We start from the raw sequence: 19,556 nt of genomic DNA on the forward strand, positions 1-19,556 counted from the left end.
CCTCCCGCCCGCAAAAATGCCGGGGGCCACGATTCACCCCAGACTCCACTTACCCGGTCCGGTGTGGATCCGCCAGCTTTGGCCTAGGCCCAGGCCAAAGCCTCAGCCTTACGTAGGCTGAGGACACGGTAGCGTGCAGACAGACAGACAACAAAATCACTAGCATTGCTGCAACTGCAATTTCTACACTGTCTCCCACTCTTACCTTCCCCCAGTGAAGAGAAAAATAAAAATAGCAGCTGTGCTATTCACTGGCCCAGTGGTGTGAGTAGAGCAGAAGTAGCCTTTTACCAGTACCAAATGTGAAAGTTTCTAAGCTATTTTTAAAAATCTGTGTGAGCTCCTCAGCACAAGTTTTTTATTAAGTGCTAAAGAAATAGTGTTTCTGCACATGCTCAATACTTTCAGTGGAAGTCTGAACCATCACTTGATCCAAATAGCAACTATAGGCTAATTTAGAATGATGCTTAACTGTAATTTGTCTTCCGTGAGGTTTCCTTGCCAGCTTACCCTGGCTTGGATCTGACAAGACAATGACAAGGCTATGAGATCACACAGGCAAGAATTGGTTGCTATAATTACCAGCTGTTTTTTTGTTCAGCAGTACACCGCCATAGACTTCAAAGGGCTATATAATTGAATGGGAAACATAAAGAAATGAGATGAATATTTTCATTTTTTAGATTTCTTCTTTTGTTTTGGGGGACCATGAATGAAATTAATATGGATTCATTTGTAATGTTTTACCCATTTGTTTAAATAAATGCTCATCTCTAATGAGGTGTGGGGTTTAATGGAAATGGATATAGAAGATAAGGAACTTTTAATCAGTTCCTAATTTGTGTGATATCTGGGTCTTTGACCTCTAAATTGGCAAAGTCTGTTCTCATCACATATTCATCACTCATAGCGAAATATAAAAGGACTGAGGCTAGGTTTCAATTTCTAAGCTTTGCCACAATTGTCATCTTTCCTTCTTTCTGTCCAACTATTAGGAGAAGATGCTGCTGAAGCCCTGAAGTGGACAACTGGACATGATACTAATGAATTGTTAGACTGTCCTGTCTGTTACCATTGGGTTGGACAAGTGCCATAACAGAAATAGTATACAGCTGGAAACAGTGAGGAATAGGAGAATTCTTACTAAAATAGCTACCATGTGTGTCAATCCTGATATGTGAAGGAGAAAGATATGCCCTAGTTGGGTTCATAGATGGCGTCTGAAAAAAAATTGTGTCTTTGTCAGGAGCTATGAGCTGTAAAGGTCAGTCTGCATAATTATCTTCTTCTCCAACATGCTCACTTATTTATTTATTTATTTTTAATCATGTCCCTGATTAAAAATCACTTGAAGCAATGTACAATACATATCACAAATATATCTTACAATAAAATCTACAAAATAGAACAATAAAAACATAAACTATCTCTGCCCTCATCTGCTATCCACACACTTTCATCTGATTATGTACCCACCTTTTTTGGCCCATTTATTATTTCAAATTACCGGCAAATTGGGTCACCAACCACGTTTTAAAGTTTTCCCTGAATTGTTTCAAATCAAATTCTTCCCACAAGTCTAAAGGGAACACGTTCCACATAAGTGGAAACCCACCCTCAAAAGATCTTTTTTGTAACCTGATTTGTCAGTAATATTTTATTGAAGGAATTTGCAACAAAGATTTCCACTTAGATCTCAAATTCGTAGATGCGTCATCCCATTTTAATCATCTTTTCAGTCTCGGAGATCCAATACCTCAGAGAACTTGGTAAGCTAGGAGTAAGCTTTTGAATTTGCATCATGACGTTATTGGTAGCCAGTGAAATTACAATAACAATGGGCCTGCAATCGATCTTTTAGATTGCCCTATTATTAAGCATGTATTCTGAATCAGTTGGAGTTTATGGATGTTTATCAAGTATACTGTGTTAAAGTGCATTACAATAGTCTATGCTTGATAGTATTAATGCAAAATTTGCAGCTTTCAAAACTTGAATATCTACATACGGACAGAATTGTCTAACCAATTTCAGTTTCCTATAAGTATGACAAGCCATGTTTGCTGTTTTTCCATAGACAAATTGTCATCTAAAATAACTCCCAATTGTACCTCTGTTTTTTGGGGACAAGTATATTCCCTCCAATATTGCTCCTTTTGATAATTTAACAGGACCCAACTTCAATAACTCTATTTTAGAACAGTTTAATACCATCTTATTTTCACATAACCAACACAACACAGCTTGCAAACAAAGATTCAAGTTTGAGACTACATCATCGTGATTGTTTCCCAGTGGCACCAATATTTGTATGTCATCAGCATAAATCTATATCTGAAACCTGAATTGCTGCAACAACCTCCCCAAAGGTGCCAGGAAAATGTTAAATAATATTGGGGATACAGAAAACCTCTGGGTCACCCCTGAGTGGATATCTCTACTAAGAGATTCCTTCCCTTTTCAAAACACAAATTGCTTTTTATCTTTTAAAAAGCTAGAAAGCCATCTTAGGATCATCCCTCCCAAGCCAGCATCTTTACACCATTGTAACAGAATGTCATCTTTGACTAAATCAAAGACACTTGAGAGGTCCAGCAATAAAAATAATACAGTATCGTTCTTATCCAATGTAGGTAACACCTCATCCACCAAATCAGCAGAATCTTGTGCTTCATCCTCGTCTAAATCCTTCCTGAGCTATATCAAGGGAAGCTATCAATAAGATCAGTCACTTGAATAGTGACCACCCTTTCCACAATCTGAGCTACATAAGGAATATTAGAAACCAGTCTATAATTACAACATAGCCTAGGATCTAGGTTACCACATTTCAAACTAGGTAAAATGTCAGCCTTTGTAACCTATGGTGGAAGATATCCTTTTACCAGAGATCCATTCACAAAGGATAGTAACCACTTCAATACCCTCTCCGGCACATCTTTCAATAACCAAGCTGGACAAAAGTCAAGTAGCACAGTTGCCAGGTTTATCATGATCGTTTTCAATTCCAAAATAAAGATTTTTTCAAAACCCAATAACTGACCTATGTCATCAGTCACTTGGTTTACAATACAATAAACACTATCCTCTTTTCCATCAAACATAAGATATAGCTGTCCAATAGGCTAACATCCCTACCATTCTCGCCTAATACTTCCTTCCTCAATTCTTTTTGCAGCATAAAAGTAGATGGCAAGGCTTTCACATTCTGATAGATACTCATAAACTGCAGATGTTACTTTCTTCTCACAAACTGATGACTTGTCTATCATAAAAGGACTCTAGGATTGTTATTAGCTGACTGAATCATCCCCATATAATATTTCTTTTCTTAGAGTATAGCAGGTGGACTCTGGATCAATGGGTATAGTGTGCTCCTGATAGCAGTTGGAGGTGGAGTCAGATTTCAATCTGACATCAGCCCCAGTATGTATACCCGTGCAGGAAGCTCTGCTCTTCAGTATTTTCCATCTCCATAGCAGTTTTGGACTCGATACACACTTGCACAGCGTTAGAGTATTCAAACCAAAGAAGAAAGAAAAATTCCAAAGAAGAAATCTTACCTCTCCAGACGAGCCCCGCTCTCCTGCGGTAATACCTAAGGGTCCCTCCCCCAGCTGAGAATTCCTGAGGTGATTTCCAAGATCCCTCAGAGGTAGGCCTTGGTCTAGTAGCCGGTTCCTGGTGTGGACGTAGCCCCCGGCAACGGGAGCGGCTGAGAGGCAGTGGGTGCAATACCGAGTGCGGTGGTGAAGGTACTTTTCCCTCTCCCCATGCAGCCGGAGACTGCCCGGAATGAGACCAGGAAATGCCAAGACAAGGCAAGGTAGAAAACTTTCTCTAAGTCCCCGGTCTTCGAGGCTTGGATAGCCGCACAGATCGCAAGCCGGCATCTGTACAATCGGGTTGATCAGCCCAGTCCGGACTAGACCCCGATCGGATTCGAGGGCCCTCCCAAGTGGAGACCCTCTGGGGTGGTTGCCATCTTGTTTGCGTGGTCGCCGATGTCATTTCCCCTTGATCACCGTGTGAACAGAGACGAACCGGGTGCACAAATTACTTGCGCGCACAACTATGCGCACAATCAATTGTGCGCACAGCTCAGTGAGCGCACATCTTGGCCTACACGCACATCTTTGGCGCACCCGAAGCGCATAACTAAGCCTCCCAGCGTGCACATTAAACGCACAGACCGAGGTTTCAATGACTTATGCACACAAAACCATGGCGCCACCGACCAAGGCACAAGCCCTCTGCCCTGCCTGCCACATAAGAGCTGTGCAGCACGAGGAGGCCACGGTCCTGTGTCTACAGTGCGAGGAGGCCCTGGGAGAACCTGGACAAGGCCCTCCCCGGTCAGTACAAGAATCCAGATCCACCGATAGCACCCCGGACTTCTCTATCCCCAGCACGACCCTCAGAGAATCGCCGCGTTTTAGACCCTACAAGAGTACATATCAAGCACCTTGCCCCGCAGGCAGGGGCCAGTCCTTTCGGAACAAAAACAACAAGAGGAGAGCCGGCTCTGGCCCAGGCCCCAGCTGTACCCCACAATGAGAATCAGCCAACCCATCCACAGGAAGAAGCCATAGGGGGCAGGCTTGCCCTATTCTACCAAAGATGGGTCGAAATAACATCGGACAAGTGGGTCCTAACCATCATTCGAGAGGGATACTATCTGGACTTCCACAACATCTCTCCGGACAAGTTTGTGAAATCTTCTTGCCTCACACCCTCCAAGAGGATGGCAGTGGGAATCACGCTGTCCAAATTGCTTGCTCTAAAGGCCATAACGCCAGTGCCCATGAAACAACAAAATACTGGGCACTGTTCCATCTATTTTATTGTCCCCAAGAAAGCAGGAATGTTCCGACCCATACTGGACCTTGTCGGTCAACCACTACCTGAGGGTACCACACTTCCACATGGAAACCCTTCGCTCGGTCATAAGGGCAATACAGCCGGGAGAATTCCTTACATCCCTAGACCTGTCAGAAGCCTACCTGCACATCCCGGTCCATCACGCACATCAGCGCTTCCTATACTTCACGATCCTGGGCCACAACTACCAGTTCCGGGCACTACCCTTCGGGCTAGCCACAGCCCCCAGGACGTTCACCAAAATCATGGTTGTAGTAGCGGTGACACTGAGGAAAGAAGGAATGGCTGATCAGGGCAAAATCTCCAGAGGAAAGTCATCAGGCGACCACCAGAGTCAAGGCTTTACTGGAGAACCTCGGGTGGATCGTCAACACAAACAAGAACTGTCTGCAGCCCTCCCAATCTCTAGAATACCTGGGAGTCCAGTTCAACACCAAACAAGACAAGGTCGTCCTTCCTCTTACAAGGAGAAGAAAACTGATGAACCAATTGCGAAATCTGCTAGGAAGTCTTCGCCCCAATGTATGGGACTACCTCCAAGTCCTCAGCCTCATGACATCAACCCTGGAAGTGGTCCCATGGGCAAGAGCTCACATGCAACTGCTACAGCGTTCCCCACTGTCACGATGGAACCTGATGTTCCAAGTCTACTCCGTTCGCCACCAGCTCTCCAATGGTGGCTTCAAGAAGACCATCTAAGCAAGGGAGTAAGGCTATCCCCAATGACCTGGATTTTGCTCACCACGGATGTGAGCCTACAAGGGTGGGGAACCCACTGCCAGGAACGATGGCCCAAGGGCAATGGGACAAGGAAGAGTCAGGGTGAAACATCAACCGACTGGAAACCGGGGTGGTCAGACTAGCCTGCCTATGGTTCAGTCACAGGCTCCGGGGCAAATCTGTCAGTCATGTCGGACAATGCCACAACAGTTGCCTATATCAACCACCAGGGAGGAACCAGAAGCCAACAGGTGTCCCTGGAAATAGATCCCTTAATGGCATGGGCGGAAGCAAACCTACCAGAGATCTCAGCCGCCCACATTGTGGGAAAAGACAACGACACTGCGGACTACCTCAGCAGAGAAAGTCTAGACTCTGGGGAATGGATGATGTCGACCATAGCTTTCCAGTTGATAGTAAACCACTGGGGAGCCCCAGCCATGGATCTCCAGGCAACCTGGTCCAACGCTCGAGTTCCCAACTTCTTCAGTCGCAGACGAGATCCACAATCCCAAGGGATCGATGCCCTCGACCAGACCTGGCCACAGGAAGGCCTTGATAACCTAATGAACTGTGTAGATTCATATATTTTTTTGGTCTTTCCCTGAGTCTTTTTCCTTCCACCTGAATTTCTGTGACCTCCTGCTGACATGTTTTATCTCTTCCTTCTAGACATCCAAACCATACAGTCTTCATTCACTCTTCTCTGGGATTTCAATCACCTTCAGCCTTTTTCTTTACTTTTGATGCTGATCATTTTGCCAAGTATACAGGGTAGTGTCCTTCTCTGCTATATCCATTTCTTTTTCTTCATTTCTCATTTTCCAACACACTCTCTTATAGAATGATATTGGTCTTATTATCTTGTACACACTTCCTTTTAACCAGGCTGAGATTCCCTTATCCCTGTTAATGATACTCACTCTATTTTAGCCATTTGACCTCTAATCTGTCCAGCAGCGATTCTGCTTGCATTTCTTGTTGCTCTTAATTGTTGCTCCTCAACTTTTCAATTTCTTCTCTCCAATTCTATCTCATCACTTTCATTTACTTGAATTTTGTCACCATGTATTTTTGTCTTCATTCTATTGATCTTCAGTCCTATGTATTGTACCCATCTTTCCAGGACTGTCTTTACTTCTTTCCTGATCTTTGCACTTAGTGCACAATGTCATTGGCAAATAGCATGTACAGCTGGGGGCTTTCCTTCTGAACATCCTGCAGCAGTGTGTCCTGTATTAATATTAAGAGGAAAGAATTCAGGGCTGTTAAACTTTCCACTTTAACTGGAAAGTTTTCTGTTATTCCACAACAGCTTCTTATCTGTATCTGTCACGGATGTGAGCCCTTAGGCTATGGTATGGTTGAAGTAGCCTAACAAGCAAACCTACTTAGGCCCATGTTGACAGCTGGTTGTTCTTTCAAGGACTGGATCAAGGGCCTCATCCATATCAGCCCTGTTCCCCACAGGTTGAGCCCTTTGGGTCTAGGGGCTGGCAAGACTTAGGCGAGAGTCATAAGGAGCAGTCTGACATAGTCGAGTCTTGGGCAGAGGTCAGGGAAGGCAGTGAATAAATATCTGGGTCCAGGCCAAGGTTGAGACAGGCAGGTCGAGATCCAAGCTGGTATCAGAGCAGGCGGCAAGCAAACGATATCTGGGTCCAAGCCAAGGTTGGGGCAGGCAGCAGGCAGGTGGGTTACAGTCCAAGCTGGGATCAGGCAGATGGCAGTTCAGAAGAGTAGTCAATGTCAATAGCAAGGGTCAGAACCAGGAATCAGCAGAGACGGACAAGATAAAGACAAGGCACTAGGGACCAAGACGCAAGCAGGGCAAAGCAAGGTAACAGCTAGGCAAGACAAGGCAAGGTAATGCACAGAGACAGAAAACACCATGCATTGCAAGGCAGGATGACCTGTTACTGAGGCATCTGCTTGTTGTAGTACCAGAGTTTAAATAACAGGGTTGATTTCATCATCAGTGAGCGCTGGCTGACAGGTTTCCCACCACATGGCCTTTAAGAGGTGTTGCGCCATTCTCGTGCATGCCTAAAGAGGTCCGAGGCATAGTAAGTTGGCGTTTTGGCTGCATTTGGCCCACGGTCGGCCAAAACATTACAATAACTTGCTATTCTGGTACATGTTATCACCAGCTGTATATCTCTGTAAATCTCTGTTATACCCCACTTTTTCTTGCACTGCAATATCGGGCCTCTGGGTGCACTGTCATATGCTCAGACTGGATTTCTAGTTTTTTTTCCTGGCAATACTCAGGACCTGGGCATCTAAATGACAATTGAAATTTAAATTGAACAAGTACAAAGCAGTGCACATAGAGAAAAACAATTCTAACCACATGTACACAATGCCATTGTGGATGATATATTGAAGTCTTCAGCTAAAAGTGAAGCAGCAGTTTAAAAGCAAATAGAATATTGTGAATTATTTGAAAAGGAATAGAAAGCAAAACTGCAGATATCATAATGGCTCTATGGATCCATCATGTGATGACACTTTGAGTATTGTTTGTAATTCTGGTCACCTCATCTCAAAAAAAGACTGGAAATAGACAAAATACAGAGAAGGACAACAAAGCTGATAGAGATTATGGAATGGCTTCCTTATAAAACAAAACAGAATGAAGACTGAAGGGGACAGAGGTGGTGTGGTGTGTGGTGTGAGTGTTGTGGAACAAGTTAATAGAAAATGGTTGTTTATCCTTTCAAATAGTACTAGGACTAGATGACATTCCATGAAACAAACTGGTAGCAGATTTAAAGCAAGTTTAAGAAAGCATTTCTTCAATCAGCCGCCTCCTTCTGGGATCTGCTGGGTATGTTCAAGTGGTTCAGAATGACCACTGTTAGACAGGATTGCTGGACTCGATAGACCTTTGGTCTGACCTAACACGGCACTTCCTATGTTCTTTATCCTCTTCTCTATAATCCTCTCCAACAGATTCATCGTGTGATTTATCAGTGTTATTCCTCTGTAATTATTATAATTCTGCATATCCCCTTTTCTCTTGAAGATCAAGTATACCTACTGCTTCCAGATGGAAAGCCAAGTTAGTCTGTCATAGCAAAAATGGTACCAGGGGTCCAACTTCAATCAGAGAGGGCCACTTACCAGTCAGATTTTCAGGATAACCCTAATGGATATGCATCAGATGAATCTGCATGCACACTGCCTCAGCTGAATGCAAATCTATCTCATGCATATTCATTAGGGTTATTCTGAAAACCTGACTAGTGTGTCCCTTCAGGGACCAGAGTTGGACACCCCAATTATCGACTAACCAGTTTTTTTGAGGCATAAAATTTCAAGGTCCAGAGACCTCTTTGTCCGATGCATCTGAGAAAGTTGACTCCTGTCCTCCAAAGCTTGTGCCTCCTTACATATGTTGGTCTATAAGGTGCTACCAGTCTCTTTGTTATGCATGAATAATGTTCTTTCAATGTTTAAAACTTACATTTTATTTATTTATTTAATTGATTAATATTCTGCTTTTCAGCACTTCAAAGCAGATTACATTCAAGTACTTGTAGGTATTTAGTCAAGAAAGTCTATTTTTAATATAATCCTGAAATACTTGAACTCCATCTTTTTTTCTGAGAGGCGATTGTTGACCGTGCTCACAAACATTTGATATTCCATCTTTTCCCAATAAATCTAAATGAACAGAGACATTGAATGAATTCAGAATTTGAAATTAGCATAGCACCGGGGTCCAGCATAGGAACTTGTGAATAGTTTTAAAACCCAGTTGTGTATAGCCTAGACTTACTAGACATAGAATCACTCAGCTTTTTTTTTCCATGTAGCTATGAAGTGGAAGAAAAGTGTGAATTTTAAAAGCCCCAAATGCTCATCAATTAGGGGATGCACGAATATGTCAGGCTGGTGTGTGCTGAGCAGATTTTAAAAGCTGCCTGGATATACGCGTACCTGCTGCCACGCGAACAAGTGAAAAGTTCATAAAAGGGGATAGGATATGGCTGTGGTCTAGGCAGGGCATGAGCGCTTGGGTCCCCTACCACGTAACTTTACTCCTGCTATGGATGACGTGCAGGGTTTTAAGGGTTGGAGCTAACAGGGGAGAAAGGAGGCTAGTAAACTAGGGGAGTTTGGAAGTCCTGTTCCTTAACTTGGCGAACTGTGTACAAATTAGTAAATCTGGTAATGGCATCTACGCGTGTGCCTTTTAAAATCCTCACTACTTACAAGGTAGCAGCAGCATTTGCACGCCTAGGCGTGTATCCACTTAAAATTGCACACACATGCGCACTGCCAGGCTATTTTATAAATTGCGTGCATGTACGCGCGGAAGTTATAAAATGGTCACATCCCCGGGCTGTCAGAGTGGGGCAGCGGGTCCCTCGCTCCCGGTACAGATAAAAAGGTATTGGAAGGGATGGGGAGGGTCGGGGGGAGGGGGGCAGGCATCATAATTCTTCATTGGGGGGAGGGGGGAGGCATCCGAATGGAGTAATTAACAATTGGAAACCGGAGATTGGGGCTTGGCATACAATGCTGGGGATTTCCTCAAGTTTTATAAAGGTTTGGGGAGAAGGGAGGTGATGGTCGGAGATGGTCTTGCAAGAATCAGCTATCATGCTTTGGGCCGCCTTCTGGTTTGTAGGTCAATGGCGGTGCTCTTAGCCGGATATCTTTTAAAGATATCCAGTTGAGTAGCGTGTTATCCAACCACACAAGGCCAGATAACAAAACCTGAACCAGCTATATTCAGACATAGCCGGTTAGGTTTTTGATGTCCGGCTATATGTAGCTGGATAATTTTAGGTTGATTGAGGTCAATATTAAAAAATATATATATTTAAATTAATAACTTGGAGTTAGATGGATAATTTGGAGTTAAATAGATAACTTGGAGTTAGATAACTTGGATAACATAGAGTTAGATGGATAACTTGCCATTTAGATGAGTACCTTGTAATTTATCCATCTAAGCTTTAATATTGACTTTGTTCTAGTCAGTGGGACGTTTATCCAGCTAAATATATGGGACACGTTATCCAGCTAACTGTAGCTGGATAGCTTGTCCACTGAATATGGATCCATGTGCGTTTTCTTGAAAACATATGTTTGTGCTTTCAGAGCAGAAATATGAGGTATTTTATAAAATGTACAGCTTCCACCACACAGTTTATAAAATGCTAGCATCAATCTCTGCATATCCACAGGTACACAAATCTGTGCCATGGATAGGTTTGAATGTTGGGCTCTATGTTGTACTGTTTTGGATAGAAAAGATCTGAAGAAAAATGAGTTGCAAGTCTCTGCAGATTCTTTTTCCTTGGGTTGTTTTCATAGGGAAAGTGTACACACACACATATACTCTACTTTTGAGAACTGGGGTAAAGTGCACAGGGAACAGCAGACATTTCATGTACCCACGCGGTTTTGAAACTTGCTCCGCATGTGATTTTTGCCTGGTTCTGCATTGGATTTCCTTCCTATTTATTGTGACTGGATTCTATGCACACTTCTCTATTTTGCGCAGGTACCCAAAGTTTTAAGACCCATTTCCTGAAATAGTTTTGTCCTCTACGACTACCTACAAATCCAATTTGTTGACATTTTAGACATTTTAAAAATTTTAAAGAGCTTGTTCCCTTAGGCTGTTTACTGTCTCTGTACCTTCCCTGAGGGACCGCAAAATATTTTTGTACCAATGTCTGCCGTAACTTCCATGGCATGGCAAGAACGCAGTCCTAGTATCATTCCAAAGTTTGTAATGTAAGTGGTTTAACAACTTATTTTTCTTCAGTATACTAGTGTGACGCAGTTAGTGTAGCTGGGTTTAAAAAAGGATTGGATAAGTTCTTGGAGGAGAAGTCCATTACCTTCTATTAATTAAGTTGACTTAGAAAATAGCCACTGCCATTAGCAATGGTTACATGGAATAGACTTAGTTTTGGGGTATTTGCCAGGTTCTTATGGCCTGGATTGGCCACTGTTGGAAACAGAATGCTGGGCTTGATGGGCCCTTGGTCTGACCCAGTATGGCATGTTCTTAATAAATATGGCTTAAGTATCCCTAGAACTATGTCACGGATGATTGTTGAGTATTATTTACTATTTATTTATTTATTTAAAATACTTGTATTCTGCCTATTTAACTATGTCATTCTAAGCAGATTACACTAAATTATATAAAATACAATATTGCAAATAACACAAGCTATCAATTATAAAATTATTTAAAAGCTTCATAGAATAAAGAATTCATGAGCTTTTTTCCTGAATAATTTGACATCTTGTATTGATGTAAGGTCATCTATTATTATATTCCAAAGTGTGGGACTAAGGATTGACAATGCCCACTTATGAGTCTCTTGTAGTTGTGCTTGTATAACCCTAGGCACATGCAGGAGTTGATAACTGCAGACTTTACAGGTTAATATTTTATAAAGATGTTGGACAAGTGCCTTGGAGCTCCTTTGTGGATAGATTTATAAACTTGCATGACAATTTTAAATGTAATATGTTGAATAGCTGGTAGCCAATGTAGTTTCCTTAATATCAGAGTTACACGTTCCCGTCTTATAACTCCCAAGACTGAGTTGGTAATTTTCAAAGGCGTTGCACATATAAATGTAACATACCATTGTAGAAATTTTCAGAATTTTCCGAGCCAGGGAAATACATTTGAATGTCATCTGGGTAACATCTAAAATTAACATTCAATGAATCTAAGAGACTACATATTGGCTGAAGATAACACTGAACCTTGAGGAATGTTGGTCTCTAAGGAGAACCAGGCAGAGCATGAAGTTCTAACTTTAACTTCTTGTTGACATAAACTGTAATACGGAACCACCAATATTAAATTCTTTTAATCTGAAGCAAAAGCAGACGTGATATCTAAATAAATTGCGATGATAGCTCTGCCTGTAGCCATAGTGCACATAAGAAAATCCTTTACTGACTTTCAGTGCTGCGGTGTTGTAAAAGTTTCTCAAACTGCAGAAAATCATTCGGGTGCATAAACAAGTCAATTTGAAACTGGTCTAAGGCTGGCTGGTTTATCTGTAGGGGCGAACAGCAGACTGTTTTAAAACTTGAGGAACAAATCCTTCAGAAAGAGATAAATGAATCAGCTTGGTCAAAGGTTCAATGAAATCTTCTTTTAGTAAGGCAAGATTCAAGCTTCATTTTTAAGATGATGTGCAAAGACTTGGAGGGAGATTAAAGCAGTGGCTTGACAGTGATTAGGTTGTAGAATTTTGTTTGCAATAGTAAATAGCTGATGCCAACGATTGAGAGTATTAGGTTGGGTTTTTTTTATAGTAAGGTATGATTTTCTGGCTGTAGTGATTGATTTCTTATAATAATTCCTGATTATAAACCTAAATTCTTGTCAGTGGCAGCCTTTCTCCACTTGCGCTCAAGTATTCTTATCTTTCTTTTTGCAATACCGAGATCACTGGTGAACCAAGGCACCTCTTCCATGTTTAAAATTCAGTTATCTGACTTAAAATTTCAAAAACCACCTGAAAGCCAGAATGAGGATGTCTGGTATCTATAACGGAAGCACTGGTGACATTACTCTTACCAGTTCCTTCCTTTCCATCTCAACCAGGAGCGTAGACCTCACAGGCGCTGCCACTGTTACTGCAATTCCATGATTATTTTTTATGCTCCTTTTGTGGAGTTTAAAACTTGCTGAATTATATCTTTGGCAATGTAAATAGATTTCAATCAAATCTGTTTTTATTTTTCCAGAACTCTTTCCCTGGAAACCTGCACTTGGTATTAGTGCTTCGGCCTACAGGGTTTTTCCAGCGCACCTTCACTGATATCGGATTTCGGTTCAGTCAAGAGGATTTCATACTCAAATTACCGGTAGGAGGGTATTAAGTAGGCCCTTATGTCTCTGTTGTCATTGCGTTATGTTGTAACACAGTGTTATACGTTTGGAAGATCAGTAGGGCTCTCCCTACCCCTGGATTGCTGAGCGAAAACAAGATCTGCACAAGAATAGCCCAGTTTCAACCTGGAGTTTTCTATTTGACCAATAAAAATGTGTAAAAACCATTTACAGTAAAATTGACAAAAAGTAAAGTTTTCTGCTCTTGTGAAAAAGTCAACTTTTTCACCAGAGATTCGATTGTGAAAAGTGATGATGACAAAAAAAAGTGAAATTCATCTTTATCAATACTTTCACACATCCTCCTTCAATGTAATGTTGCAGCACCAGTGACTTTGGCCATTTAATACTTTTCACATGGAAACACTCCTATTAAAATCTAGTACAATAATGTGTTCTTATGGACACGTACATTTCATGGAATATTCTGAAAATGAACATTTTGGGCAAGAGATGTTTGATTTAATAATCTGGTTTTATCTATAGATCATGTGAAAAGGAGCATTGTATCTTGTTTCAACAATGAAACAAAAATGAAATCCTTTCCCTTTTGTACATGAAATATTATTTTGCCCCTTAAATCCCATTGAATTAAGTTACATTATATATTTATGCAGCAATATATATATATATATATATATATATATATATATATAAATATGTATTTTACACTTCCATATTGTAATGATCAAGATATCTCTAGTCACATCAGAGGAGCAAACTTTCAAATGAAGGGGCCTACTTATCAGATAGGGCTAAGAAGCAAACTCCCATTAACTTGTTATTTGTCAGAAGGCCCCCTTTGAGATTAATGGGGCTTATTTACTAACATGGTGCATTAGCACAGTTTGATAAGTGCACCCTTAAACTAGCAGGATTGGAAGGAAGATGCTGTAAGTCGTCATTCTTTAACCCTTGCATCTGTTTGCTAATTGCAGCTATAATGCAAAAGTGAAAGGCTGGTTTGTATTGTCATTGCTTGAATTTGTAGTTTCAGTTCCTTAAATGCAATGGGAGTAAAATCAGGAAAGGCTCTTGGAGCTATGCAAGCTAATGAGATGGGATTTTGTGCTGTGCAGGCATTTTCACTGGTAAAAAGAACGAGTCAATAGAGATTCACTCTTCCATAAATGAATGAGGGACTCCTTGGACCATTATTGGAATGCGCACCTTACTATTTTGTGCATATGATTAAAAAAAAAATCTTTATTGGTTAAAGCCCACTGTGTTTAAGAAGGTCTTAAAGAGTAAAATGTATAACTGCTCAGATGCATATAACTGGGTTAAAAATGAATCAGTGTGGGCAGATGGAAACAAGTAGACCTTCCCCCATGTGTCCATCTCCCGGTTGAGACACAAAGGTTATCCAGCATATTAGGGGTCCACATTCAGCCATAGTGTGGGGATTTTTGTAATCCTAGTAGGGTTCAGGTTTTGTACACCACATGCTAAAAATGACTGCATTCTCAAGCCCTCCATCCACCACAGAGTTTACTGCATGGGAAAACCCATGTGAAAGATGTTTCTTACGGATGTTGAACGTTCCCAACCGTTTCATGGAAAAGTGGCTACAAAAAGCATTTCTGAATGTTTTCTCCAGTTCTTTGTCTATGGGCATATTACATAGGATCTCATTTGCATGATTAAGGATAAGCCAATATTTTATGAAAGTTTGAAAAAAACAAATCTTGTTTTGTTCCCATAGGTGGTTATGCTCAGCTCTGTCACTGATTTGCTGAAATACATTGATGAGAAGCAGCTAACAGCAGAGTTTGGCGGCACCCTGGAGTACTGCCACAGTGACTGGGTGATCTTCAGGACAGTAAGTTTCTCTACTGCACAGCTTTTAAGCAATGTCTTACTCCAGGTGATGTAGTGTGACTGCCATGCTTGTCCTCTTAGATGCATAGTTAGAGTTGCCAACGGGCTCCAGATTTTCAGGACAGGTTGATCCAGTCCTGGTTTTACTCCCCTGCAGGTACTTGTAGTCTTGCTTTTCAATAGGGAAATCAGAATAAGTTTCAGCATGCCAAGGGGTAAAACCAGGAACTGGATCAGCCTGTCCTGAAAACCTGGAGCCAATTGTCAACCCTAAAAAGTCAATATAAACAATCTAGCTTTTCATTAGACAAATAGCGCATTTGAGAGTAGCTTTTGAGGGCTCTGACCTCTTTATTACGTCAATCCAAAGTAAATTAAAATGATGTAGCCTGAATATACAAATTGATTGCGTTACTACCCAGGAACACAAAACCATTAAAATTAAAATGATCAAACATTTTGAAATAAACACACAGAAACGTAGAGGTTTTAGCTTCCTCACCCATTGTCAGACATAATTTTCCAATAGCGCTAACTTCTGCGGTTGGCCTCTCTTACACTTCTTTAAGCACATTCGTGCACCCCATCCTTATACTTTACACTTTAAAGCTTTGAAAACAAACACCGGTGCTGTCAGCCAGTGTTTATTTGCTCACCAATGCATGTCCTCTTGAGAAAACACAACAAATAAGACTGATACAAACGCTTACATGCTAGTAAAAATATCTCATCTCAGTAACAGACACAGAACTGACCTAACTTACTCCCAGGATCTGTAGTAATGCACATAAACTAATCCGCACACAGTTACACCTGTATTATGGAATACACTCAAACAGGAGCAACCCTATGAAAAGGCAACACTACAAATATTAAATCAGGTCCTAAAAACCAATACACCTCTTATTAGGAAAACAGAACGAGCAAGCAGCTATAGATCCCCACACAGAAATAATTGTAAAACTATACTAATAAGCAGAATAAATGTTTTAAAACAGCTATGAACATAATAACATCCAACAATTAAAAACTCATAAAAACTATTAAACATGCTCCAAACACCAATAAAATATTTCAAAAAAGCAGACATCACATAATTAAAATGGCAGTCAATCAAGAAAAATAAACTTAAAACGCCACCTTTACTTACCCCCTCCAGCAGCTCTCCTATTCCTCTTCCATGCAGGCCATGGCACACACTAGAAGCAGCAGTAGAAGCTAAGCTCTATACTCATGGTCCTCTTCCTTTAGTGCCCATGTCTCTCACACACACACCATACCAGTCATACCCCCATGACCAGTTTCTGTCTCTCACACACCAATCATCTCCCAAACAGTCTTTGGCACACACACACCAGTCACCTTCCTGAACAGTTTCTCTCATGCCATACACACACACAGGATTCCCACTCCCGTGTTCTGCTTACATATATGGGCTTCTCACTCTCATAATCACTTTCACTGTCTCACACACACACACACACACTCACCAGTCTCTCACTCCCATGCTTGCTCTCCCCACATGCACAGGCTTCTCATTCCCATAATCACTTTCTTTCTCACACACACACACACACATGCTTCCCACTCCCATGCTCACTCTTCACATGCACAGGCTTCTCATTCCCATAATCACCTTCTTTCTCTCTCTCTCACACACACACATACACACACACCCACCCACCAGTCACCTGATCTCTCTCATGCGTACACACACACATAGGCTTCCCACTCCCATGTTCTCTTTCAGATATACAGGCTTCTCCCTCCCATGCAGTGTCTCACACACACCCAGGTTTCTCACTCCCATGCTCACTTCTCTTCACATGCACAGGCTTCTCATTCCCATAATCAATTTCTCTCTGTTACACATACACCAGTCTCTCTCATTTCCATGCTTACTCTCCACGTGCACAGGCTTCTCATTCCCTGAATCACATTCACACACACCACTCTTTCTCTCACACACCCCGTCACCTTACCAACCAGTCTCTCTCTCATGCATGCACATACACACAGGATTCCCCCCCACACACACACACACACACATCAGTCACCTCACTGACTGTCTCACACTCTCACATACATATCAGTCATCTCCCTGAGCAGTCACTTTCCTTGTCTCGCACATATACACATACATCAGCTCTCTGACCAGTTTCAATCATACACAGGCTCTCAATCACACACAGGCTGGCTGGCTGGCTGCTTCTCTCTCTTTCTCTCACTCACTTCCTCTCCCCCCCCCAAGCAGAAATGGTAGCTGCAGCAGCCTCCTCCTCCAGCCCCCGCAGGCCAAGAAAGAAGAATCCCATCGGCCGCGGGAGGCTCATGCTGCTGTCTCCTTTCCTGTTTACCGGCTGCTTCGATTACTCGGGGGCCGATGCTGCAGCCGCCGCTGCTACTTTTCCATGTGGCAGGGCTCTTTCTCCTTCCCGCGCACCGTGTATCACTTCCTGTTCCGGGTCACGGGGGGGGGGGGGGCAGGCGCGGGAAGAAGGAACGACCAGCCGCGGAGCTCAGCTTCTTCTAGCACCGCTGCCGTTCCCACTGGGCTTGAACGTGCTGATAGCCCGACGGCAGCGGGAGAGACCAGGAGCCCGCGAAACACTGCCGGTGCTTGGCAGCGCCGCGGACCGGCAAAAAAACCCCAAGGGCCCGGTCCCAGTCCACGGACCGGTGGTTGGGGACCCCTGGTTTAGAGGTCTTATCTCAGAGACTGGACACGGTTGCTCAAAGTCATCAGAGAATCCTTCAGGAACATTCAGAGACAATTCAATCTTTGGGGAAGGATGTTAAGGAGATTCAAGCAGTTAATGCAATGATTGTCTGGAGCGCTTTTCTCTATCTAGGAGGTTGGAAGTTATAGAGAATCAATTCAGGCATTTGAATTTGAGATTCACCAATTTTCCTAAAGTCGTGGGTGACTTACCCCATTTTACGCTTAGGAAGTATTTTATTGAAATCTGAAAATTCCAGTCAAAAAAATTTCTAACCTTTATAGTGTTTTTTCTTCCTTACAAATTGAGTGTCAATCAACCAGATCATCCTCAAGCTATGGAAGTCTTATCCAATTTGTCTACATATTTGGAAAATTCCATTCTTGAAGTGTCTGAAAGGTCTACATTGCTTGTTTCTTTTTTATATGTTCAGGATCTAAGTTTTGTGCTGAAGTCTTATTTTCAAAATTTAAACAATTTCTTAGGTGCACAGTCAGGATTTATCCTGACTTAGCCAAAGTTACACAAGAACGACACAAAGGTTTCTTTCAAATGCGCTGAGAAGTTCTTGCTCTCAGTGCTTCATTTATTCGTTATCCTTGCAAATGTATTGTGAAACTGAACACTAATACTTGTTTTTTTGCTCCTGAACAGCTAAGGGAGTTTCTAATTGCTAGGGAGGTGAGATCAGTATCTAACCCATAGCCTTCCATTATCTATCCATGGTATATTATCGGGGTGGTAGTTTACATGCTGTTTATCGTATAATAAAGGGTTATTTCTTATGTTTCTTTTTTGCTCCTCTTACTTTTGATTTCCCCCCAAAAATGTTGGTCTTTATAGAGAGAGGAAGATTTGTTGGTTTTGGTTTTTTTTTTTTTTTAGATTTTTGGATTATATTGAAATATTGTATATGTAATATGTACCTCTTTTGTGGTTATTGTACAAAGGATTTTTCTTGGTTTGAATTTTGGAAGTTTTTCAATAAAAATAAAAAGAGATGCACCTGCAAGTAGCGCTTATTTGGCTAGGGCTATTTTAGAAACCTCACACATACGCCTGCAAGTACCGGTGCGTGATAACTGGCCAGGGCCATTCCGGGAGAGGGCAACATTTACACTCACAAATTGTGATTTTATTTCCTGCGAACGCAGTGCGATTAGGACTGTTACCTGTGCATATTCTATTTATCAGGTGTAAATCAGAATAAAACTCTTTATAACCAAATAATGATAGGGTGAGGGGTCTGGGTAAACAGGACGAGTCTTGATGACCTAGAGATAGACTGGCAAACTGGTGGACTAACTGGTAAAACTGGGAATTTCCTTTCGCATGTTTTAAAATGTACTCACTTGTGCTCACTAATGCTGCCTTTTCCGCGGGCTGTAAAAAAAAATAAAAAATTATGCAAATGATTTGTGCGCAGAAATCTGCGCACATACAAAGAAATGCGCGTACCTCTGTAATAAGCAGCCGCATCCGCGCCAAAAACCCGCGCATAACAACTAGCTCCCTATTCAGAA

General features: G+C 41.9%; 1 protein-coding gene across 4 annotated transcripts in view; it reads left to right on the forward strand.

Annotated features, from left to right (window-relative positions):
• MCF2 (MCF.2 cell line derived transforming sequence) overlaps positions 1 to 19,556 on the forward strand; it is a 169,690-nt gene that overhangs the window by 24,379 nt on the left and 125,755 nt on the right. For all 4 annotated transcript variants that reach the window (XM_029607776.1, XM_029607775.1, XM_029607773.1 and 1 more), the window contains 2 exons: positions 13,348 to 13,467; positions 15,198 to 15,314. In XM_029607776.1, the coding sequence (XP_029463636.1) occupies positions 13,348 to 13,467; positions 15,198 to 15,314 (237 nt within the window). The remainder of the gene's footprint in view (positions 1 to 13,347; positions 13,468 to 15,197; positions 15,315 to 19,556) is intronic.

The sequence above is a fragment of the Rhinatrema bivittatum genome, chromosome 6 (assembly GCF_901001135.1).
Source record: "Rhinatrema bivittatum chromosome 6, aRhiBiv1.1, whole genome shotgun sequence".
Taxonomy (NCBI): domain Eukaryota; kingdom Metazoa; phylum Chordata; class Amphibia; order Gymnophiona; family Rhinatrematidae; genus Rhinatrema; species Rhinatrema bivittatum.